The sequence below is a fragment of the Nerophis lumbriciformis genome, linkage group LG19 (genome assembly GCF_033978685.3).
Source record: "Nerophis lumbriciformis linkage group LG19, RoL_Nlum_v2.1, whole genome shotgun sequence".
NCBI classification, from domain to species: domain Eukaryota; kingdom Metazoa; phylum Chordata; class Actinopteri; order Syngnathiformes; family Syngnathidae; genus Nerophis; species Nerophis lumbriciformis.
The window spans coordinates 26,006,676-26,033,287 of record NC_084566.2 but is presented as its reverse complement, the minus strand read 5'-3'; the positions used below and the strand labels follow the sequence as shown (position 1 = coordinate 26,033,287).

The 26,612-nt window shown below is 41.3% G+C and overlaps 1 protein-coding gene across 2 annotated transcripts in view; it reads right to left on the bottom strand.

The window, feature by feature from the left end:
- LOC133618585 (nuclear receptor coactivator 2-like) overlaps window positions 1-26,612 on the bottom strand; it is an 85,711-nt gene that overhangs the window by 25,323 nt on the left and 33,776 nt on the right. For both annotated transcript variants that reach the window (XM_061979090.1, XM_061979089.1), the window contains exons 2-9: window positions 23,311-23,424; window positions 22,974-23,146; window positions 17,012-17,115; window positions 13,820-13,997; window positions 8,587-8,775; window positions 7,896-7,997; window positions 7,667-7,807; window positions 7,446-7,593 (exon numbers count right to left, since the gene is read on the bottom strand). In XM_061979090.1, the coding sequence (XP_061835074.1) occupies window positions 7,446-7,593; window positions 7,667-7,807; window positions 7,896-7,997; window positions 8,587-8,775; window positions 13,820-13,997; window positions 17,012-17,115; window positions 22,974-23,146; window positions 23,311-23,405 (1,130 nt within the window). In that variant the 5' untranslated portion in view covers window positions 23,406-23,424. The remainder of the gene's footprint in view (window positions 1-7,445; window positions 7,594-7,666; window positions 7,808-7,895; window positions 7,998-8,586; window positions 8,776-13,819; window positions 13,998-17,011; window positions 17,116-22,973; window positions 23,147-23,310; window positions 23,425-26,612) is intronic.

Sequence of the window (26,612 nt, the reverse complement as noted above, 5' to 3'; positions counted from 1 at the left end):
ATTTCGCGTCTTTTGGCCATACCTGGCTAGCGACTGAAAACATCATTTAGCGACTTTTTGGTTGTGAAGATAAGTGGTAAAAGCAGATCTGCCTGTTGGTCTTCCCACATTTTGCCATTTGGTACTTTGCACTCTTGTTGGTCACTCCAAGGCATTTGTCCCTGCCTTCAGCTAGTCACTTGGCTCTTTTGGAATTTATTTCACTGTAATTGGCTCTCTCTTTCTCCTCAGTACAAATCAGTCTGTTCCCTTGCCATTCATCACTGACCACTCCGCTCTCCTGTCTGTCAGACATTGTTGCTGCATGCAGATAGCTTGGGGTCCTTAGTGAAAATATCAGAAGAGAAAAGTACACAATTATCTTAATCATCTTTTTTTATTCACTGTCAGTCCTTCAGTGAGTCCCAGTGTGTTGGCGATAAAGCAACGTTGGCATTCGATTTAGAGACTTTTGGCCATACATGACTGGCGACTCAAAACGTCATCTAGTGACTTTCGCTGTCTGAGTTTAGCATTGATTGGAAATCTGTTATCAGTTCTTATAGAAATCAGCTGATTTCTGCTTTTGACTGTTAATGCTAGATTGCTAGTTTTGAAAATTGCATCACTCACACTCACACACACACACACACACACACACACACACACACACACACACACACACACACACACACACACACACACACACATAGTTGGTTAAGCTGTTGTGATAGGCAAAGAGCCAATGTGCACAGAAAGAAGGGAAATATGGATCATAAACGTCTAAGTGGAGGAGCTAGAAATAAAATTCAGCAAGAAAAGAAAAAAAAGGAATCAGTTTTACTTGAGAGTGTTCCAAATATCTCCAGCTTCTTCAGTACAAAGACAACTGCTGAAAGCAATTCTATAAATGCTACTGCAAATTCAGCTAAGGTTAGCAATGCACCTGAGCTAGCATGTAGCTCCCAAGATCCTGAGACCACTACAAGTGTACGCACTGAACCAAATGCTTCGGATGCTAATGATTCAACCAACTCAACAGTAGCCAGTTGCTCGGATGAATGTGAGGTCACTGCACCTCTGGACAGCATAGAAAATGAGTTGAATCTTTCTTCAACACCATCTACAGTGACAACTCTACCTAGTGATCCCGCTAAATGGGCTGATACCCTCACTGAGTCAATGAAGGAAGTTCTTATTCATCCATCCATCCATCCATTTTCTACCGCTTATTCCCTTTGGGGTCGCGGGGGGCGCTGGAGCCTATCTCAGCTACAATCGGGCGGAAGGCGGGGTACACCCTGGACAAGTCGCCACCTCATCGCAGGGCCAACACAGATAGACAGACAACATTCACACTCACATCCACACACTAAGGCCAATTTAGTGTTGCCAATCAACTTATCCCCAGGTGCATGTCTTTGGAGGTGGGAGGAAGCCGGAGAACCCGGAGGGAACCCACGCAGTCACGGGGAGAACATGCAAACTCCACACAGAAAGATCCCGAGCCCGGGATTGAACCCAAGACTACTCAAGACCTTCGTATTGTGAGGCAGATGCACTAACCCCTCTGCCACCGTGAAGTTCTTATTCAAAGAGGTGCAAAATCATTTCACAACCGTCACAGCCATTATCCAGCTTCTGTGAGGAACAGTGGGCTAGGAGGCAAAACCCGATGCCTAAACAATGAACATTTTACTTCACACCTGCCCAATGGACAACGAGTACAAAGAGAGTGGATGATGTACTCTCCCTCTACTGGTAATGTTTACTGCTTTGCATGCAAACTGTTTTCCCCAAAAACGCATTCTTTTGTGACAGGCTATTGTGATTGGAAACACTCAGAAAGATTTGGTGAACATGAGCGAAGTGCTGAGCACATAACCTGCATGCAAGCAGTCTTGAACCGCGCCACAGGTGCCACCTGTTCAAACAGTTTCAGGCAGAGAGCAGCTATTGGAGGCAGGTGTTACAAAGAGTTGTTGCACTCATTAAATTCCTTGCAGAAAGGGGCCTTGCATTTAGGGGTAAAAATGAATCGTTAGGGTCTCCTCTCAATGGGAACTACCTTGGTATTCTGGAGGTCCTGGCTGAATTTGATCCCTTTCTAAAGGATCACATCAGAAAGTTTGGGCAGATGGGTCGAGGTAATACCTCATATCTGTCCTCCACCATTTGTGAGGAATTAATTGAATTGATGGGTGCAAAAACCAAACAGGCTATAGCAGATGAACTGCAAGCAAGCAAATACTACTCTATCATTGTGGATTCAACCCCAGATTTATCTCATGTGGACCAATTGACATTCATATTCCGTTTTGTTAGCAAAGAGGGCAGTGTTGTTGAACGCTTTGTGGGTTTTGAGCCCATTACTAGCCATACAGGTGAAAGTTTGGCTAACTGTGTCATGTCTGTGTTGGAAAATCTAGGGTTAGAGCTGTCAAATTGCAGGGGGCAGGCTTATGATAATGCCAGCAACATGTCAGGGAGGTATAATGGGTTGCAGGCTCACTTAAAGAAAAGCAACCCATTAATACACTATATTCCATGTGCAGCTCACTCTTTGAATTTGGTGGGAGTCAACAGCATTGACAGATGTGGAAATGAAGTCTCTAAGTATTTTGACTTGATTCAGTCTATTTACAACTTCACAACTGCATCCACACACCGATGGGACAGGGTATTTGGCAATTCCAACATAGATCTCACACTTAAAGCTTTATCCAACACGCGTTGGAGTTGCCGTGCAGAATCTACCAAAGCACTGTGGCAGAACTACAGTAAAATAAGAGCAGCACTACAGGGTATTTCCACTGATGACACAGAGAAACGAGACACACAAACTGAAGCTGACAGTCTAGTGCGGAAGCTGGATTCACTTGAGATGGCCTTCATGGCAGGCTTTTGGGACACTGTTCTGTCCAGATTTCAGGCCACAAGTCTGCAACTTCAAAAAGCAGACATGGACCTTGGTACAGCAGTTAGATTGCTGGAATCTCTGCGCACCTTTGTTCTCTCCCAAAGAGATCTATTTGATCATTTTGAGCAGAAAGCCTTAAACATGTTGGGTGGCACCCCATCTTACAGGGCTGAACGGACGAAGAAACGTAAAAAGTTTGCTGATGAATCAGCATCCCCAGATGTTGTGCTTGAGGGAAGGCAACTGTTTCAAATAGAGACATTTATTGCCTCTATTGATCAACTGAGTTCAAGCCTTAATCACCGTCTGGAGGCCTACAAACATCTGAACAATTTGTTCAGTGTCCTTTTCTCTTTGGATACAGAGTCCAATGCTTCAGTCCTTCAAAAGGCCAAGATTCTCACTGAATCATACTCATCTGACCTCAATGAAAGTCTTGGACAGGAGCTTATACAGTTCAAATCTTTTATACAGCTCAACAACACTGATGAGGAGAGGACCCCTTCAGGACTGCTCAAAACAATAATACATTTTGGACTACAGCCTACGTTTCCTAATACATACATTGCGCTACAGATTTTTCTCACTCTACCGGTCAGTAACTGTGAGGGAGAACGCTCATTCTCTCTTTTGTCAAGAGTCAAAAATGAGCTGCGCACAAGAATGACTCAGAAAAGATTAAATGCGTTATCTCTAATGGCAATTGAGAGTGAGCTGACAAGAGAGTTGGACTTCAATGATGTGGTGGATGATTTTGCGAAATTGAAAGCACGAAAGAAACCCCTTGCTTAAAGGTGCACTGTGTAAGATTTTTAGGTTGTTATTTCCAGAATTCACCCATTCACTAATGTTAGGCTACCTGTTTTCATGAATACTTACCACCACCATAAAATTCTAAGTATCCATTATGACTGGGAGAATTGCACTTTCGCCATTTCTGGGAACTGTCTGTCACCTGGATTCTGAAGATAGGATTGACTTTAGGCAGAAGCTTGGTGCTTTCTCTGGCAAACTGAACCTCAAGCTTCATTCTCTGCAGCTTTGCATTCTTATTCAGACTTTCATCGACAAGGAACTTTTCAACTTCCCCACTATCGTGAAGGGGCCACCAAAAGATTTCAGTGTGTCCAGCATGTCTAGTCTCTTCTTCTCCTGTCTTTGAGCCATCTCTTGTTTCTCGTCAGCCCAACTCTCGAATTTTGCCTTCATGTTTCCAGTTGAGTTCAACCTCTCTTTTTGCTTGTGCTGCTGCCTTGAAACCTCTGAAGCTCCTGGCTCTTCTGTAAAATTATTGACCTATTGACTGCGTTCAGTGTGCCCAACTTCTTCAGTCTGTAGTCCACCTTGCCACATTGTCTCTTCATCCCAATGTTGTGCACAGGGGTGCCATCAATGTTACTAGCCTGTTCACTGACAGGGTCCATTGGGAAGGTCTCCTCATCCATCCCATAGTCCATCCTCTGCCTGGCCAGGACAGTCTTCAGATGGGGCAGCATGAGATCTGTCAGCTGCTTCACTTCATCCAAGTATTCGGCAGCCACGTCTGACACTGAGTTCAGGACATGTCCAGTGCCTGTCCAGCCACTATAGCATTCTTGCTGTCTACATCCAGATCCACCATGAAACTCTGTAGCACTTGCTCCATCTTCATATCGGCCTCCGCCAACCGCATCACTTTATTCATGGCACTGCTGAAGCCCAGTGTAGTGTGGGTGCCACAAAAGATCTGCCCTGCTGGTTTTTCCAAGTTGTTCATCTCTGCCAACAGCTTTGAAAAGCCTTTGTTGTGCTCTGTGCTGTCAGTCATATGTGCATCTACAAGTTTATAAACATCCTCCACATTGACTCCTCTGACCGACGCCAGTATTTCGAACCCCATATCCACTTGCATTTCTATGTCCTCAGTGGTCTCTCGGTGAATGGGTAAGACAGGCAGAGGAAATGGGCTATCTTGACCTGCATGCAGCCCTTGTACCATGAACTGGCCTACACCTTTCTTTGTGGTGCTCTCCGATGCATGTGTTATCATTTTACCTTTCTCTTTCTCCTCCTCAAGCTTTCCCACAAAATAGATACAGACTTTGAGCCTCAATTTGCTGCACAGCTGCCGTTATGCCAAAGTGTTTTCCTAAGATATTATTTTATTTTTAATGATAGAAGGGAGGAAAAGGGGGCAAAAATCATGTCCAATTTAGTTTTTTGGGTGGGGTGGGGGGTTTATTTCATGATAGGTACCAACTTCCAATACATAATATCTCTCAAATGACCCAATGCACCATCACTGAAGTGGGCGTAATCATTTTCCAAAATTTTTATTTTTAGGCCATTTATCCCCTCCCCCTACCTGTGTCTGTGTGAAACCTGTGCTTGTCTGTGTGGTATACCTAATAGTGTGTGTGCAGTATGTGCACTCTTCTGTACAGTACAGTGTGCATGTCTGTTCACAGTATACAGTATTTCTTGCATAGTGCGTGCGTGTGTGTGCGCGTGCACGCGTGGGGTTGAGGGGCCAAGACCATGTCAGGCCCAGGGGGCCAAAATTTCTTAATCCGCCCCTGAACACACCAGGGCGACTAAAAAACATGTTATAGATGTTCCCTTGGATACATGTAAGTGTGGGCTGATTTTAAAAATAACAAACACTGTATATGTAATATATATATTACTACAGATGCATTATAATGCCACACGGGTTGGTTTAATTTTGTGCAGCAGCAGACATGCATGCTTGAGGCGTCTAAATTAAAATCATGAAGTTTCCTGGGCTCTATGTAAATGTGGGCTGATTTTTACGATAATGTACATTGGATTATACATGTAATATCACAATTAACATTATTTGTTAATTGTTGCTGCTTATCTGGGCTTCTGATTGGACAAAATGTGCATGACAGCAAGTGAATGTGTTTCCCTGTAGACCAGTGTTTTTTAACCATAGGGCCAGGGCCCATTGTTGGGCCGCGAGCACCCCTACGGGGCCTCCAAATATGTTTCTCAGCTGTGGTCCATATGTGCTGCAGAGGTACGACGTTTTAATACACTTTCCCACCACTTACGGCAGTAATGTCAATATCAAACAAACAGAAGAAGTGTGGCACTAAAGTCGTAGAAGTTTCTTAAGCGCAAAAATTATGACTAAAGTGGTGAAGCTGTATTTTCATGTGAACTGTAATTTTAATGACGGTTAATATAAGAAATATATGTATTATTATTAATTATAAATTTAGTTAGAATTTGTTTTTAGCTGTGCATAAATATATGTCAATGTATTTTTCATAAATGTTTACGAGTCCCTTTTTTAGCAGTATATTTGATTAGTATTCATTTTTTGTAATCAGTCTGACCTAAGCCTTGATAATAATATTTGTGATTAACATATGCTTTCATATCATCTGACTAAGTATATCCTGTTAAACTGTAAGTAAGTTAGATATAATCATTGAATAAGAATAATATCAAGACTAAGATTACTAATTCACTGTTAATATATGAGTGTGCCCCCGGCCGCTCTTTATTTGAAATGTTGGGCCCCCGAGGTCAAAAAGGTTAAGAACCCCTGGTGTAGACTGTTTGAAAATCACACTTGTGTGGATGGAGATTGTTTAACACTGGAAGGGCATTTTTTAAAGTATCGGTGTTCACGTGGACTTGGCCTCAGTCTCTGGCGACACTTAGTACAAGAACAGGAATCAAATGGTATACGCACGTAACTTGTTGCATGGAGCAAACAAGACAGCCAGACTGAGTGTGGCGAAAAACAGGACGAAATAGCTCTCTTATTAGTTAAAAGTTAAAGTTAAAGTACCAATGATTGTCACACACACACTAGGTGTGGCGAAATTATTCTCTGCATTTGACCCATCACCCTTGATCACCCCCTGGGAGGTGAGGGGAGCAGTGGGCAGCAGCGGTAGCCGCGCCCGGGAATCATTTTGGTGATTTAACCCGCAATTCCAACCCTTGATGCTGAGTGCCAAGCAGGGAGGTAATGGGTCCCATTTTTATAGTCTTTGGTATGACTCGGCCGGGGTTTGAACTCACAACCTACCGATCTCAGGACGGACACTCTAACCACTAGGCCACTGAGTAGTGCCCGGTAACAGGTGAGCGTCCCAAACACTAATCAGAGGCAAGTGAAAATAATCAGCACCCATGGCAACCAAGAAAACACAAACCCAGGGGTGCTGAAACAGAACTAAGGGAGTCTTTAACTAAACAAAACATGATCCGGGCAACGGACCATGACACATTCACCCATTCAAACACACATTCACAGACTGATGACGGAAGCTGCCATGCAAGGCGCTAACCAAAAACCCATCAGGAGCAAGGCGGGTGAAGTCTCTTGCCCAAGGACACAACTGCTGTGACTAGGATGGCAGAAGCTGGATTTGAACCAGGAAGCCTCAGGTTGCTGCACCATGTAAACCACACCGTCCCTCCAGCACATAAAACTCTGATTGTGATTGTGAACGTGAAACCTTGCAGGAGAGCATGTGACATTAAGCATCATCATTTTGGGATGAAGTGATGAAGGCGTTAATACCTCTTTAGGATGTGCAGCGACAAGTAGAACTGCGGCTCGGTGGTGGCCGGTGACCTGACCAGTTTGCTTTTGGTGTGAGCCGACACTATGGCGCCGTCCAACAGGGAGAAGCGGTACAGGGGGCTGAGCGCCTGGCCGTTCCTCAACACTGCAGAGATATAAAGGGTTGAGATATAAAAAGTAAATAAAATATCAGCACACACCGTCAGAGTGCTCCTCACCTTCTTGCTGGTGTCTCTTAGCAAAGGATATGTCACCGTCATTCTGCAGGTGGAACCGCTGGATGCAGCGGCGCACCAGGTCCTCCCAGCCCAGCTTCATGGAGGCTCGCAGCAGGCTGGTGTCCAAAGATGTGATCTTACCTGGAACAAGTTGGCACTGATCAGTTCTTCGAAGAAATGAAACTTGACATTGTGGGTTTTGACTAAAAAAAAAGTTGCGTCCACGTACCTTGAAGGTCCTGGCGCGTTGTGAAGCTCTCGTACGAGGACATGGCGGCTCTCTCCTTCACGGGAACTCTTCTGGCCACGCAGATGAGACAGGACTGCAGATCTGGGTGCGGAAAGAAAGCATTGATTACATGAACAAAGCATGACAGCCTGTCAAGGAGCGGTGAGGTGGCAATGCATCAACCTCATCAAAAACAGGACCAGCAGCGTCCTTTCACCTCCGAACTCAAGAACCTATAACTCTGTCTACTTGCAAACTGAAGTTAGTCTGCTGGCCTAAATCTGTCCACCAGATCTCCTCCAGCTGTCCAAGGAGACATCAGCACAATATCTGCTTGTCAGATGTCTAAAATTAGCGCGTCAGACACTTTCTTTTCCCTTGCGTCTATATGTGTGTGCGTTCGTGTGTGTGTGTGTGTGTGTGTGTGTGTGTGTGTGTGTGTGTGCATGTGACAAGATGGGAGGATGACGACGTGTTGTACACTAATTAGCCTTTCCCAAAAGACGGCAGGACAAGCTGATGAAAAGAGGACGGGACACAAGAGAATGAGAGAGAGAGAGAGAGGATAAAGGGAGACATAGAATCAAGATGGAATCAAGGGAAGATGGAAAGTGAAGAAGCCACAAAAACAAACATAAAACTAAGATGACCAGATTACATGTTTATGTGTGACTTTAAAGACTTCTAGTACCTTCCCCCTCCTCCCTCATAGACTTGGGCTCGGAGACTGCGAAACACTGCATGGTCTCGTACTTCTGCTGGGACGCTTCCTGCTGTTCGGACACTTGCCGCCCGTCACCTTCCATGTGCGGGTTGACGAGCATACGACAAGTGAAGGTGTGGCTGTTCCTGCGCAACGAATCACCGCTATGTTGATTGACTGGACACAACAAAAGAAAAAAAACATTGACAGCAAATATATTTTTTAATATTATGAGAGCCCTCGAGACATGAAACAACACCCTTTAGTCACTTTTAAACTCTTAATCTAATAAACATACAAATACATATATATATATATACAGGTAAAAGCCAGTAAATTAGAATATTTTGAAAAACTTGATTTATTTCAGTAATTGCATTCAAAAGGTGTAACTTGTACATTATATTTATTCATTGCACACAGACTGATGCATTCAAATGTTTATTTCATTTAATTTTGATGATTTGAAGTGCCAAACCATCACTGATGGTGGAAACTTTACACTAGACTTCAGGCAACGTGGATCCTGTGCCTCTCCTGTCTTCCTCCAGACTCTGGGACCTCGATTTCCAAAGGAAATGCAAAATTTGCATGGTTGGGTGATGGTTTGGGGTGCCATGTCATCTGCTGGTGTCGGTCCACTCTGTTTCCTGAGATCCAGGGTCAACGCAGCCGTCTACCAGCAAGTTTTAGAGCACTTCATGCTTCCTGTTGCTGACCTGCTCTATGGAGATGGAGATTTCAAGTTCCAACAGGACTTGGCGCCTGCACACAGCGCAAAATCTACCCGTGCCTGGTTTACGGACCATGGTATTTCTGTTCTAAATTGGCCCGCCAACTCCCCTGACCTTAGCCCCATAGAAAATCTGTGGGGTATTGTGAAAAGGAAGATGCAGAATGCCAGACCCAAAAACGCAGAAGAGTTGAAGGCCACTATCAGAGCAACCTGGGCTCTCATAACACCTGAGCAGTGCCAGAAACTCATCGACTCCATGCCACGCCGCATTAACGCAGTAATTGAGGCAAAAGGAGCTCCAACCAAGTATTGAGTATTGTACATGCTCATATTTTTCATTTTCATACTTTTCAGTTGGCCAACATTTCTAAAAATCCCTTTTTTGTATTAGCCTTAAGTAATATTCTAATTTTGTGACACACGGAATTTTGGATTTTCATTTGTTGCCACTTCAAATCATCAAAATTAAATGAAATAAACATTTGAATGCATCAGTCTGTGTGCAATGAATAAATATAATGTACAAGTTACACCTTTTGAATGCAATTACTGAAATAAATCAAGTTTTTCAAAATATTCTAATTTACTGGCTTTTACCTGTATATATACTGTATATATATATATACTGTATATATATATATATATATATATATACATATACATACATACATACACACACACACATACATATATATATACATACATACACATATATATAATACATACATACATATATACATATATATATATATATATATACATATATATATATATACACACACACATACACTACATTGCCAAAAGTATTTGGCCACCTGCCTTGACTCACATATGAACTTGAAGTGCCATCCCATTCGTAACCCATAGGGTTCAATATGATGTCGGCCCGACTTTTGCAGCTATTACACCTTCAACTTTTCTGGGAAGGCTGTCCACAAGGTTGCGGAGTGTGTTAATAGGAATTTTCGACCATTCTTCCAAAAGCGCATTGGTGAGGTCACACACTGATGTTGGTCGAGAAGGCCTGGCTCTCAGTCTCTGTTCTAATTCATCCCAAAGGTGTTCTGCCGGGTTCAGGTCAGAACACTGTGAAGGCCATTCAAGTTCATCCACACCAGACTCTGTCTTCCATGTCTTTATGGACCTTGCTTTGTGCACAGTCATGTTGGAAGAAGAAAGGGCCCACTCCAAACTGTTCCCACAAGGTTGAGAGCATGGAATTGTCCAAAATGTTTTGGTATCCTGGAGCATTCAAAGTTCCTTTCACTGAAACTAAGGGGCCAAGCTCAACTCCTGAATAACAACCCTACACCATAATTCCTCCTCCACCAAATTTCACACTCGGCACAATGCAGTCCGAAATGTAGCGTTCTCCTGACAACCTCCAAACCCAGACTCGTCCATCAGATTGCCAGATGGATAAGTGTGATTCATCACTCCAGAGAACGCGTCACCACTGCTCTAGAGTCCAGTTGTGACGTGAACTTGATCATCATTGGACTTGATGATGTATGGCTTAGATACAGCTGTGGTGATGGCTGCCCATTCCATGAAGCTCTCTGCGTACTGTATGTGGGCTAATTGGAAGGTCAAATGAAGTTTGAAACTCTGTAGCAACTGACTGTGCAGAAAGTCTTTGCACTATGCGCTTCAGCATCCGCTGACCCCTCTCTGTCAGTTTACGTGGCCTCCCACTTTGTGGCTGAGTTGCTGTTGTTCTCAAACTCTTCCATTTTCTTATAATAAAGCCGACAGTTGACTTTGGAATATTTAGGAAAGGGGAAATTTCATGACTGGATTTGTTGCACAGGTGGCATCTTATGACAGTTCCACGCTGGAAATCACTGAGCTCCTGAGAGCGGCCCATTCTTTCACAAATGTTTGTAGAAACCGTCTCCATGCCTAAATGCTTGATTTTATACACCTGTGGCCAGGCCAAGTGATTAGGACACCTGATTCTGATCATTTAGATGGGAGGCCAAATATTTTTGGCAATATAGTGTATATACATGCACGCACGCACAAACAAAATACAATGACCTGAATGAATGAGAACATCATACATACGGAGAAAATCCATGATGATTGGTTGGTGTTCATATGATGAGTCACAATTTGCGAAACATTACGGACTGGCCAATCAGAGGCAAGATAGTACGGAAAGCAAACTCATCACATGCAGTCACACACTCATGTCACATGACGATGAGGGAGTCAGAGACAGAAGGACGCTTCAGGCTGATCACTCAAAAACAAAAACATACTTGAAAATGGCAGTGAAATTCTCTCCCGCAGATAAGAGATCTAGATTTTTCCATTAGTGATGAAGATGACGTGCAGGAAACCCGCAATAATGCGTGTCCTTAGCCATATTTAGACAAATGTATGCATGTAGAGAAAACAATGCTCAAAACTTTAGTTTTTAGTTGTTTATTCGTAAACCAAAATCACAACTGCTCTCTTCATCTAAGACATCCAACACACATTAAGATAAGTTGAGTTACCATCTGTTCCCAAACAACACACAAGTCATAACATTTTTTGTCAAGATATAGATGCCGTTTTTTTTGTTTTGTTTTTTTACTTAAGGTAGAGAAAACGAATGGGCCAAAGAAAAGGCAAACTAAATAAATACATACAGTAAGGTGTGGGGACCCCGAGAGGTGTCCCCAGCTAAATGACACATAGTTAATAGTATTAGACCCTTATTGGGTCCATTTGTCTGTTACATTAACATTGATATTAAACAAAACCCAAAACCAGTGAAGTTGGCATATTGTATAATTCGTAAATAAAAACAGAATACAATGATTTGCAAATCCTTTTCAACTTATATTCAATTGAATAGACTGCAAAGACAAGATGTATAATGTTCGAACTGAGAAACTTTTTTTTGCAAATAATCATCAACTTAGAATTTAATGGCAGCAACACATTGCAAAAAAGTTGGCACAGGGGCATTTTTACCACTGTGTTACATGGCCTTTCCTTTGAACAACACTCAGTAAATGTTTGGGAACTGAGGAGACCACTTTTTTAAGCTTTTCAGGTGGAATTCTTTCCCGTTCTTGCTTGATGTATAGCTTACGTTGTTCAACAGTCCGGGGTCTCTGTTGTGGTATTTTCAATGGGAGACAGGTCTGGACTACAGGCAGGCCAGTCTAGTACCCGCACTCTTTTACTATGAAGCCACGTTGATGTAACACGTGGCTTGGCATTGCCTTGCTGAAATAAGCAGGGGCGTCTATGATAACGTTGCTTGGATGGCAACATATGTTGCTCAAAAACCTGTATGTACCTTTCAGCATTAATGGTGCCTTCCCAGATGTGTAAGTTACCCATGCCTTGGGCAATAATACACCCCCATACCATCACAGATGCTGGCTTTTGAACTTTGCGCCTATAACAATCCGGTTGTTTTTTTTCCTCTTTGTTCCGGAGGACACAATGTCCACAGTTTCCAAAAACAATTTGAAATGTAAACTCGTCAGAACACTTTTCAACTTTGCATCAGTCCATCTTAGATGAGCTCGGGGCCAGCGAAGCCGGCAGCATTTCTGGGTGTTGTTGATAAATAAATGGCTTTCGCTTTGCATAGTAGAGTTTTAACTTGCACTTACAGATGTAGCGACCAACTGTAGTTACTGACAGTGGTTTTTTGAAGTGTTCCTGAGCCCATGTGGTGATATCCTTTTTGATGCAGTACCGCCTGAGGGATTGAAGGTCCGTAATATCATCGCTTACGTGCAGTGATTTCTCTAGATTCTCTGAAACTTTTGATGATATTACGGACCGTAGATGGAGAAATCCTTAAATTTCTTGCAATAGCTCGTTGAGAAATGTTGTTCTTAAACTGTTGGACAATTTGCTCACGCATTTGTTCACAAAGAGGTGACCCTTGCCCCATCCTTGTTTGTGAATGACTGAGCATTTCATGGAAGCTGCTTTTATACCCAATCATGGCACCCACCTGTTACCAATTAGCCTGTTCACCTGTGGAATGTTCCAAATAAGTGTTTGATGAGCAATCCTCAACTTTTTCAGTCTTTTTTGCCACTTGTGCCAGCTTTTTTGAAACATGTTGCAGGCATCAAATTCTAAATGAGCTAATATTTGCAAAAAATAAAGTTTTCCAGTTCGAGCGTTAAGTGTCTTGTCTTTGCAGTCTATTCAATTGAATATAGGTTGAAATAGATTTGCAAATCATTGTATTCTGCTTTTTCTACAAACATACAAATACATATATAAACACACATGTATACATGTACACGTACGCCTGTGTGCTATGAAGGCAGTTATACTTTGTTAACCAACACAGCTTCACATGTTTGCAGGAACTGGAAAAGTGTTTGCATAAAATCAGACAAATCATGACATCATTAGCATCATTTGCTCTCAGCGAGGCCGCCTGGTTTGAAAATGTTGGCACTTGAACTTGACATGAAAGTTCAGCAAGAGTGTACAATACAGTGGATTCGTACTCACCAAGGCTTTTGGGCAACAGATTCTTGATGAACTCCGTGTGATCACCAACATGCAGCACGCTGTACACGCTGGTGTTTATCAGCTCCTCTTGCTGGTAGAGCAGATACTGGCTGACGTTCTCCGACACGAACACGATGTTGCCCTCCATGTTGACCACAAAGAAGAAGCCATCTAGTGCCTTCGAGCATGGAAATAAAAAACAAAGTGAAGTTAATTCTTTACCAAAAAGACTCTGCAGTCCACCAATTCGAGTAATTATGATAGAAACATCATCTTTCAAGAGCAATGTAACACATGTAAACATAAAGGCTACGTTCAAACTGCAGGGTAGGATGTTCAATTCTGATTTTTTTTGTCCAATCCGATCTTTTTATGTTGTCGTTCACATTCCAAAAAAGATGTGATTTCTAATGGGGAAGCAAACTGACCCGCTGGCAGATACGATGTCATGACGTCACACGTCCTGCAGTGTTTACAAAGTAAAATGGCTTAAATTTTAGTCGTCTCAGTACTGGCGCATATGTGGCAATTTCAAGGATTTTGTGCAAAAGTCAAAAAAAATGTAACCAAATTATTACGTGAAGAAGATTAAGAAGGAAGAGGGCAAGTATTTTGGCTCTGGCAGTTTGCAAGATATTATGCTTAGATGTCTGTGGGTGAGCAGTCGTAGCCATGGTAGTGGTGGAACATTGATGCCAGTTCCTAAAACATTATTTTTACGTTTTCTGCTCATTTGTCAACTATTCATTTTGTAACCGTCTATTTTGGTGAATGATATTGACGCTAGGGCTGGGCGATATATCGATATATATCGCGGGTTTGTCTCTGTGCGATATAGAAAATGACTATATCGTGATATTCGAGTATACGTTCTCACGCAGTTGCTTTTAGCTGCTGGCATTACACTACAGGCTCTCCTCGCTCTTTCCTGTGTCTCCTTCTCACAGACAGCAAGCGCACCTTCTTACACACGTCACATACTGTCACGTAATACGTCACACACGTATACACCCTTGCGCAGCAAAGAGGTAGCTACATGGGCAACGTTAGCTGTGATGCTAGCACAGCCGTGCGAGTGGTAATACGAGAGAGAGAAGGTGCGAATCTGGTAACAAATGAAGGAATAATGAATTCCCCCAAAAAACAGCAGGGGGTCCATCGTCTGGCGGTGGTTTGGCTTCAAGTGGGAATATGTCGAACAGACAACCGTAATTTGTCAAGTGTGGGGCAAAAGCGTTGCTATAAAAAGTAGCATTACTGCTAATATGTAGCATCATTTGAAAAGTCACCTGCTAGAGAATGAAGAGTGCTTACTCCGCATGTCAACATCTCCGTTCGGTGCCACACGCCCACACCATCAAAATGCCAAGGCAAACATTTCCAGACCAACACCGTATGAAAAAAATAGGGATTTTTTTTAGTTGTGATTTCCTTCTCTGCATGAAAGTTTTAAAGTAGCATATATTAATGCAGTATGAAGAAGAATGTTTTTATGTAGACACATAGAATCATTATACTGCTTTGATTATATGCATCAAGTGTTCATTCAAGGCTAAGGCAAAATATCGAGATATATATCGTGTATCGCGATATGGCCTTAAAATATTGGGATATTTAAAAAAAAGGCCATATCGCCCAGCCCTAATTGACGCCTTTCCGCTTTTTGATGACGTTCTGGTCAGATGAATGCGACCAGAGCGAGGGAGCGTTCACACTGCAATAGCATCACATACATGTCCGATTTATGTCCACATACAAAAAAGGCTTGGGGTCGGATATGAAAAAAAATTGCACTGTTCTCATTGACATGAAAAAATCTGATACAGGTCGTGTTTGGGCCAAAAAAATCGGAATTCACCTGTAGTGTGAACAAAGACAAAGTGACATGATGATGTACACACTGCTTGGTTATCCTCCGATGCAGAAGTGTCCAAAGTGAGGCGGATTCCAGCCCCATTTGTTTTTATTGGCCCTTGGCATTCATTAGAAAAAAAAGTTGGCACAACTTTAGCCTTCCTTCAATGTATATATATTAACGTTGTTGCCCTAGGGTAAACTGGGTATAACACATGGCACACGGACAAACCTTAACCTATTGTTACTATAACAATCTACAAGGCTAATGTAGGTTGCTTCTCTTTCTCCCCCTTCATTTTTCTGCATTCTTTCGTATCTCAAGTTATCATTACGTATATGTATTGTTGCATTTGAACAACCGTATTGTTGATAATAAAGGTAAAGTATTGGTATTGTTCATTATCAATAGCGCTATTTCTATTGGTATTTGAATTGCTCCATTTGTAGTGTAATAATGCTCATTGTATTTATTTTTTTCGCTAACTGCTTATTTGCTATTACTTTTACCATCATATTTGTACATGTCGTATTTGCTAATGTTGCTCTATTGTTGTTGTTGTTGTTTGCTGTTGTTGTTTTTGTCTCTCTGTCTAATCCCACTCTTGTCCCCACAATTTCCCTCTCTGTCTTCTTTTTTTCTCTCTTTCTATCCCCTCCTGCTCCGGACCAGCTGCACTAAATGATAATTTAAATACATTTAATAAAGTCAAATACAAATAAGGCAATAAGAGAAGTATCCTACACTTCTCTTTTGTAAAGTAAATCTGAATAGCCGATATGGGCATCTACATCAACTATATGATTTGCCTGAGAAGCTGGACAGGACAAAAAACACACAAAAAAAAAACACAAAAAAAAACCTTTCCTTCAATGTTTGTGCATAAAGCCCTTGCTGGAACAAGCTTGGGCCTCCTGCTCTAGTCAATAGAAAATATTGAACAAAGATGCGGGCTGGATTTAAAACGCATCACACAGGCACATCAGGCTGACTTCTATAAATAGCGCATTAGCGCTTGTGCTCGGTCCCTCTACGTTTCTAATCTGCTTTTCGGGGGAGGTATTTATACCTCGCCGGGTTACATGTTGTACGTTACCACACCTCCGTGAACACAGTAGGCTTGGTGACACCAGAGGAACTCCTATCTCACAGTGCGCGACTCTATTTAGAGAAATAAGGCTACCACTAACACTGACCGCATGCAGGATTCTACGTAAATGAACATTTAGGAGGTGAAACTAGGGAGCGGTTTGTTGGAGTGTTGGTAGTGAGACCTCCAGCGTGACATTCTCTGGTCTGGATCTTCTTCACGTGATAACAAAGACTGGACCGCTCACCTCCAGCATCATGGGCCCGAGAGTGTCTTTATCAATGACGCCGTGCCCCGTTGACGAGATGTCTGCCTTTTGCACCTCCTCTGTGTCGGTCACTAAAGCTTTTTCTGGAAGAAGAGATACAAGAAAACATGTGTGATGGACGTGTCCGCAAATTGGAAGTGTGCTAGCTAAATATTAGCAATGAAAGCGCTAAACTGTTTGTGGCAGTCATTCACAAGAACCCAATGAAAATATACACTTTTCAGCAAGTGTGCTTATCAGCACTTTAATAACTTCTAGCATCCATTGTAAAGGTTATTACTTTTGGCAGGGGCATAGCACCAAATTCTGGGCCCCATAAACGAGGCTCATAAAAGGTCACCTATCCCACTCTAACTTCAAAGTCACCGCACACATTTAGTACAGTATTTTTGCATGCACTAAAAACAAACTATTGCATGAATTTGGGTAATGTAAAAACCTTCATTAGTTTTTTTTACTTTAAAAGATGAGGTTAACATATCTTGTTTACCACCAAAATAATTTGGTTTAGTTATTTTTTAAAAAGCTGGATTTTTTTTCTCAAAAAAGTGCCAACAAATTCAATATAAAGTGGCCAGAATAAGAATTTAAATAATAATACAACCTGTCATTATTAATTAAATATGATTTCAAATCTATGAAATGTTCCTTTATTTTAAAGCAGCAATGTCAAACATGTGGCCCACGGGCCTGAACAGGTTCAATCCGGCCCGCGAGATGAGTTTTCTAAGTGTAAAATTGAGCTGAATTTTTAAATGAAAGAAACTGATGTTCTAAATGTATCCACTGGATGTCGCAATAGCAATTCTGTTAGGCAAGCAAATCGTTCATACCGCGGCAAGCATGTATACCAAGTAAGAGGTACACGGTAAAGCGGGGCTACGACTCCTTCCCCTTGACCCAATGTAAAACAAACAGGAGTAAAATAAACAATTGGTAACCCTACTTAAAATGCTGCATGAGACACTGCACATTGGTATAGTTCTGTGAAAATTATTGTCTTCTGTGCAAATTTTAAGAAAGTGAACAGTGGAAATGACAAATGAGGTAGATGATACCTAGAAGAGTTTTTATTTGACGCTTTATTTTGTTTTTTGTTCAATCCCATATGGGCTGTGACCTAAAGTTTAATCGCTTTCTAAATACACTGAGACTAAGTCTAAGTTCAATGTGTTCTTCATGTTGTTTTTGAAACTGCACCAATTTTTAGAACTTGAAGTGTTTTGTCAAGAGGATTATTTGTGATATGTACATTTTCAGAATGTGCTTGTTCTATTTTCGACCGAATTAAAACAAAGAAAACAATCTGAAGTTGTCGTAGTTGTATTTTTAAGTTATGATGCTATGATTTTACCCACCCTGCCCATGTTGGAATAGATTTTCCTCCATACGGCCCCTGAGCTAAAATTAGTTTGACACCTCTGCTTTAGAGTGTAAAGTAGAGCTTTGCTGATTGTCGTATAATTATCATCAGTGGATAATACGAATTATAATATTACGCAATAATATCATCATCAACATCATCATTAATCTTATTATTACTAGTGCATCTCATGGGGGATAAGCATTTTCCTGTATTTAAAACCTAGTGACGCCTCCGTTTCTAACTTTAATCAATGGTCCTTGAACGCACCACAGTTATGGGCAATGCGATGCCAAAGTAAAACTTGCACATAACTTTCTCTTGTGCTGCCTAGGGTAGATTTAGTGTATTTCTACCTAGGGCTCGACGTCTTCCATTTCCACATCAACAAAAAATAGTCAACAACAGAAGGAGATAACGTCCGCAGTAACCAGCACATAGCGAAGGACATACACTATTTGATTTCCTATTAAGCAGCTCATTTTTATTTTACAGTTTTTGAAATATCTTGTGACTTCATGCACAAATGTGCACTTTATTTGTTTTAAAATATTGTCGTGGCATTCTGTACAAAGAGTGCACTTTAATTTAGTGTCATCTTAGTGACATCATGCACAAAAGTGCACTAATAGCTTGTTTTAAAATGTCTCTGACAATGTCGCACTTTCTGTTTGGAAATTACATGAATGTTTGTGCCATTGCTTAATAACTGTTTAATAAATACAGTTTTGGTAAATTGACTTAGTTGTGATTTCCCTCTCTGCATGAAAGTTTAAAAGTAGCATATATTAATGCAGTATGAACAAGAATATTTTAATGTAGACACATAGAATCATCATACCGGTGGGATTATATGCATCAAGTGTTAATTCAAGGCTAAGGCAAAATATCGAGATATTAATAAAAGGCCATATCGCCCAGCCCTATTGCTACCTTTCTTCTATCAATTCTTACCAAAATGCCGGTGCTATGTGTGAATGCTTAAAGGTGAGCTTTGATGACGTTATCACGTCAGTGGTGAATAAAGTGTTTGATTTGATTTGATTTGATATATTTTTATTTCAAATATGCAAAAAAACAAGAGCAAGCCTGATCCAACACAGTGCTATAGCCTTAACAGCCATTATAACAAAATGAAAACAATGGAGAATAAAAACGAAAAAAATAAACAAAATATGAGCAATGGACTTTTTTTTTTTTACATATTTGAAAAGGAGTGAGAAGAAGTTTACACTTATTTAATCCCACCCCTTTTCTTTAAATCATAAATTACTCTGAGCTAGAACTACCTGTTCACTCTATGTACAAACTTAATTAACTTGTATATACCGTATTTTTCGGACTATAAGTCGCAGTTTTTTTTCATAGTTTGGCCGGGGGTGCGACTTATACTCAGGAGCGACGTATGTGTGAAATTAGTAACACGTTACCGTAAAATATCAAATAATATCATTTAGCTCATTCACGTAAGAGACTAGACATATAAGATTTCATGGGATTTAGCGATTAGGAGTGACAGATTGTTTGGTAAACGTATAGCATGTTCTATATGTTATAGTTATTTGAAAGACTCTTACCATAATATGTTACGTTAACATACCAGGCACGTTCTCAGTTGGTTATTTATGCGTCATATAACGTACACTTATTCAGCCTGTTGTTCACTATTCTTTATTTATTTTAAATTGCCTTTCAAATGTCTATTCTTGGTGTTGGGTTTTATCAAATACATTTCCCCAAAAAATGTGACTAATCGGTGCGACTTATATATGTTTTTTTCCTTCTTTATTATGCATTTTCGGCCGGTGCGACTTATACTCCGGTGCGACTTATACTCCGAAAACACATAGATAGCCACACCATGGAAATGGATCATGGAAATGGCATCATGCCACAGCAGCAGCACCACTGCCTCAATGGGCAGCCCCATATTCTTCTGTAACACAAACAACCCAATATCAAACCCCTTCTTCATCTCTGTACCTCTGGAATACCATGTGCCTATACTTCTTTTTAGAGATGTCCGATAATGGCTTTTTTGCCGATATCCGATATTCCGATATTGTCCAACTCTTAATTACCGATTCCGATATCAACCGATACCGATATATACCGTCGTGGAATTAACACATTATTATGCCTAATGTTGTTGTGATGCCCCGCTGGATGCATTAAACAATGTAACTTTACCATGAATTGATTAACGTGGACCGCGAATTAAAAAAGTTGAAAAACTTATTCGGGTGTTATCATTTAGTGGTCAATTGTACGGAATATGTACTGTACTGTGCAAACTACTAATACAAGTTTCAATCAATCAATCAATCAAAAACAAGGTTTTCCAAAATAAGAGAACAACTTCAACTCAAGTTATGGAAAAAAGTGCCAACATGGCACTGCCATATTTATTATTGAAGTCACAAAGTGCATTATTTTTTTTAACATGCCTCAAAACAGCTTGGAATTTGGGACATGCTCTCCCTGAGATAATCCTGATACCCATTACAACTATGGGAAATACTATACTTTGACTTTGACAAAGTGCATTATTTTTAAAATTTTTTAAACATGCCTCAAAACAACAGCTACAAAAACAATGAAGGCACACAGCTTCAGTCCAGAGTATACTAGAGCATACTTGCCAACCTTGAGACCTCCGAATTCGGGAATGCGGGGTTTGGTGGTAGCGGGGGGTGTATATTGTAGCGTCCCGGAAGAGTTAGTGCTGCAAGGGGTTCTGGGTATTTGTTCTGTTGTGTTTATGTTGTGTTAAGGTGCGGATGTTCTCCCAAAATGTGTTTGTCATTCTTGTTTGGTGTGGGTTCACAGTTTGGCGCATATTTGTAACAGTGTTAAAGTTTTTTATACGGCCACCCTCAGTGTGACCTGTATGGCTGTTGCATAAAGCCGTAGATATTATGTGACTGGGCCGGCACGCAAAGGCAATGCCTTTAAGGTTTATTGGCGCTCTGTACTTCTCCCTACGTCCGTGTACACAGCGGAGTTTTAAAAAGTCATACATTTTACTTTTTGAAATTGATACCGATAATCTTGAAACCGATACCGATAATTTCCGATATTACATTTTAAAGCATTTATCGGCATCCCTACTTCTTTTTAAACTGGTTTATGTTTGGACATTGCTTTAACTCCACATTCAAACCATTCCATAGTTTCACTCCACAAATTGAAATACAAAAACTTTTAATGGTCGTTCTATCACCAAGCATTTTGAAATTAAAATTCCCCCTTCAATTGTAATCCCCCTGTCGTGTGCTGAACAATTTTTGAATGCTTCCTCTGAGTTTATTGATTTTGGCTTTATCCATTATTTGTGCAGTTTGATACAAAATTATATCATTAAATTTCAATATTTTTGACTGTAAGAATACTGAATGAGTATGGTCCAGATAACCAACCTTGTTGATGATGCGTACAGCTCTTTTCTGAAGTATAGTTATTGAGTTTAATGAGTTTTTGTAATTATTCCCCGAGACTTCCACACAGTAGGTTAAATATGGTAAGACTAATGAACAGTAGAGAATGTAGAGTGATTTGTGTTCCGCTGTCTAGGTGGAACAAATCATTTTGCATTTTTGTAGGTAGTCTGAGACATTCTTAATTTTATTGAAGCAACCTTATTATTGGGTTATATTTCTTTTATCTAAACATTTGACATAGTTCTTTTATAAATGACATATTTAAATGACAGAAAAAATCTTCAAACTTAACAAAACCTATAGGGGTAACCCTGCACTTGAGGCCCTGGTACAACATAGACACTTCAACGCCCCTGGCAGAAGGCATGACATATCAACAATGTGGCATGTCGACTTCTCACATCATGAGACTGTAACCTCATCAAAAACGTTGACTTTTAGGAAAGACTGCTTTTTCATTCCCTCTCCACACTGATGCTGTGACGACACCCCCTCTGGCCAAGAACTATTCACGCTATTTTAACCTGCTCTTCCACGGCGAATTGCTTGGATCGTCATGTGGCTCGCACTAACTGACACCCTGTACTTAACTGTGAAGCAAGTGGTTTGCCATCAAGGGAGGAGGGGTTGCTAATATGCACTGCTTCACACATACACACACGCACACACCCCTGGTTGTGCTGCTGGGACGATAAGCCTTCCATGGCCCCATTAGGCCACATAGCTGGCATTCCTGGAGTGGGACCAGAGCTAAAAGTCTGTGTGATGGCCATGCTGATTGGAGGGTGTTTTTTTCTGGTTTTTACTCACTTGTGTGCCTACAAAGTGACACTAAAGCACCTAACATGAAGTAAAGTGGTTGCAGCGAGTAACCTATCGCGGCACACTACACGCAGCTAACACATTCTATCGACAAATCTGCCATTTACACAGGAAATGCAGAATGAAGAAGGGGGGTAAAAATAAGAGGAGGCGGAAGAATGATAGCGGATGGTTGCTTGCTGGCCTGTGCAGACTTCCATTACATCACAGTGGAGATGTTACATAAGAGCCTCAGTCCGTCTCATCACAATCAGTGCTGTCATTAGAGAGTGACACACACACACACACGAACGCACACGTGTGTACGCGCACACACCTTGCTCTTTGATCTGCCTGATCTGCTTCACCGTCTCCTTGAGGATGGCACACTTGTCGGGCTTCACGTTCAGGTCGTCCATGTCATTGATGTTGGCAAATATCAGCTCGGCCAGCTCCTCGATGTACTTGTTCTCCTGCTCTCGGTTCCTCCTATCCGTGCTCCTCTTGGGGCTGCGAGACAAGAACCAAAAGGAACTTTCACACTAGAAAAACACGTTCGTCTGGAATTTGTATCATATCGATGGTGATAAGGTGCATTCTAAACGACTTGAAGACTACCAATCAGACAAAGGAGAAGACTGGGTAGAATGTTGCAGTGAGCATGATTGCCTCACCTGGGTTCCAGCTGGTCTGAAGGACAGTCTTTTCTCTTCTGGGATTCCCCCCCTCTGGCGAGCTCCAGGGTGGGGTGCCCTCCGCCACTACTCATCTTCAGCAGATATTAGCACCTGCACGGATGCAAAAAAAAACTTCCTCTAAAGTCAGATGCCTCAATTTGGAATAAGACCAACATTTGGGTGACAACAAAGAGGGTCTGTCCAGTGGGCAATAAGTGAGACAATCAGTACAATCAATGTGATTGCCACATATTGTCTAGATGACTCATTAGGACAATACTTGTAATATGCCTACAGATAGTATGTGGGAGGTCTTGTGGGAAGGCAGGACGTGTCAATCATTGCTTGAGTCACACTGACAAAGTCTTCAAACGAAGTGACTGGTTGAAATATTAAACGATTTAAAAAAAGAAACCATGTCAGGTTGATTTTTCCCTAAAGTCGGAAATCGCGACCCACAACCCACTTGTTAAATGGGCGCTCGTTAAGGCAGCGAGAGGCGTGTGGGCCTTTAAGGCTCCCTGATGCGACTGCGGCGTCACCTGACTGTTACATAACAGGCAGTCTGTGGGGTTAATGCTGAGAAGAGGAAGGCAGAAAAGAGGGATAAAGGAAAGAGAAAACAAGAGCGAGAGAGGGAGGGAGGGAAGGGGGTAAAGCAGGCAGAGAAAATAGAAAACATGGACAGGGTGAGAAGTAACGGAGAGGATGGAAAGAAATGTCTTCATGGTCTGGGTGGGAAACAGATATAAAAAGGGAGTACAAGTGCAGATGTTAAGAAAAACAAGAACAGCAGGAGGGTCATCTGTGGCTTTAAATGAAGAGTTAGCCCTCAAGGAGGAGGGGAGTTTGGCCTCGTTACTGGAGGAGGAGAGTAAAGGATGCAAAAGAGGATGTGTGGAGGCAAGGAAGCGTGAATGCGGGCAAAGGTGTAGGAGGTGAGGAATGGAGGACAGGTCAAGAAAACGTGGTCTTAAATTCAATACATCACCAACAACTAAATCTGACCAATCTAAGTCTAAGGCTAGATCTGACAAATCTAAGTGTATGAGCATGAACCGATGAAGCCTACTCGGATGAGAGGGGAAACGTCTTCTAAGACAAACCAAACAGTCCAGTTGCGATCGATTGAATGCCCTGAGAATACAACGACCTGTATGAATGAGAACATCCATAGACATCACCAACAACTTATCTTCTCATATTATAAAAATAGAAAAAGTGGCTTTATAGTGACACAAATCGTCTCACTTTTATCACAGATCCAAAATACAGTCCGATTGGAATCACGCTTCGATCACTCGGTATGATCATTAAAATCAGATATGGGATGTGATTGGATAAACCATGTCAGATAACCGTGACAACAGCACTAACTATTATGATAGAGAAGAGGTGTCCAGCTATCATCACTATTAGAGCTACTTTGACAAAAAAAATGTGAGAATGATAAAGTATTCGTGTGTTTTTTTACCACTTGTCCCATACAGGGTTGCGGGGGGTGCTGGAGCCTATCTCGGCTGCATTCGGGCAGAAGGCGTGGTACACCCTGGACAAGTCGCTACCTCATCACAGGGCCAACACAGTAGACAGACAACATTCACACTCACATTTAGGGCTGCAGCTAACAACTAATTTGATAATCGATTAATATGTTGATTATTACTTCGATTAATCGATTAATAATCGGATAAAAGAGATAAACTACATTTCTATCCTTTCCAGTATTTTATTGGAAAAAAAACAGCATACTGGCACCATACTTATTTTGATATATAAGGAAGGGAACACATAAAATAGAAGATGACTAATACAGGCGGCCATGTTGAGCCCAATACTAATGCAATGAGGGGAGAACAAAACATCTTGAGGCGGAAGGCAGGATGTGCCTACAGGGTCAACGCGGCCATGAAGAAATTAAAGCTAAAGAACGATAAGAACCTGCGGCAGTGGGCAACGTTCTGACTCAACTCCTACTAGTGTGTTATTGCATGTATGAAGTACACTCCTAAAACTATTTTAGTGGCACTGACAAAAACCGAATACATTTTTCTCATATGAAATATGAGTCAAATAAATGCATTCCAAACACCCAAAAATAAAAACACGAAACACATTTAATATAGAGTAAGTAATATAGAGTAAGTAGATTTACACAGAGATGATCAATTGTTCCAGTGAAACTAATGAAAATGTATAAAATATTGGACCACATGAAGTGAATGTGCGCACATAGTTTTTGCACGACCGCTACAATAGAGCGTACATGAGAGTGTTTGTGTGTAGGTGCCAAGATTTGTGTGGCGGCTAGGGATGTAACAATATATAAATATATTGCAAGAAAGGTGACCAGACAATCATTATTATTGTGGTATTGTTGAATGTGCTCAAAAAGGACTTATATACACACTGAAATCTTTAATCCGAGTTGTTTTGATTTTTTTTTTTACTAAGTTAGACAATATACTTTTTTGAAAGAAGAAACATTAAATATTGTTCTGGCTTCATAAGAACCATATTTTTCCATTTGAATTTGTAAATGTTTTTGAATGTTATTTTTAGAGATGTCCGATAATATCGGACTGCCGATATTATCGGCCGATAAATGCTTTAAAATGTGATATCGGAAATTATCAGTATCGGTTTCAAAAAGTAAAATTTATGACTTTTTAAAACGCCGCTGTACGGAGTAGTACACAGACGTAGGGAGAAGTACAGAGCGCCAATAAACCTTAAAGGCACTGCCTTTGCGTGCCGGCCCATTCACATAATATCTACGGCTTTTGACACACCCAAGTGAATGCCAGGCATACTTGGTCAACAGCCATACAGGTCACACTGAGGGTGGGTGTATAAACAACTTTAACACTGTTACAAATATGTGCCACACTGTGAACCCACACCAAACAAGAATGACAAACACATTTCGGGAGAACATCCGCACCGTAACACAACATAAACACAACAGAACAAATACCCAGAACCCCTTGCAGTACTAACTCTTTCGAGACGCTACAAAATACACCCCCCCGCTAACCCCTACCCTCCCCACCTAAACCCAGCCCCCCCAACCCCGCCCACCTCAACCTACTCATGCTCTCTCAGGGAGAGCATGTCCCAAATTCCAAGCAGCTGTTTTGAGGCATGTTAAAAAAAAATAATGCACTTTGTGACTTCAATAATAAACATGGCAGTGCCATGTTGGCATTTTGTTCCATAACTTGAGTTGATTTATTTTGGAAAACCTTGTTACATTGTTTAATGCATCCAGCGGGGCATCACAACAAAATTTGACATAA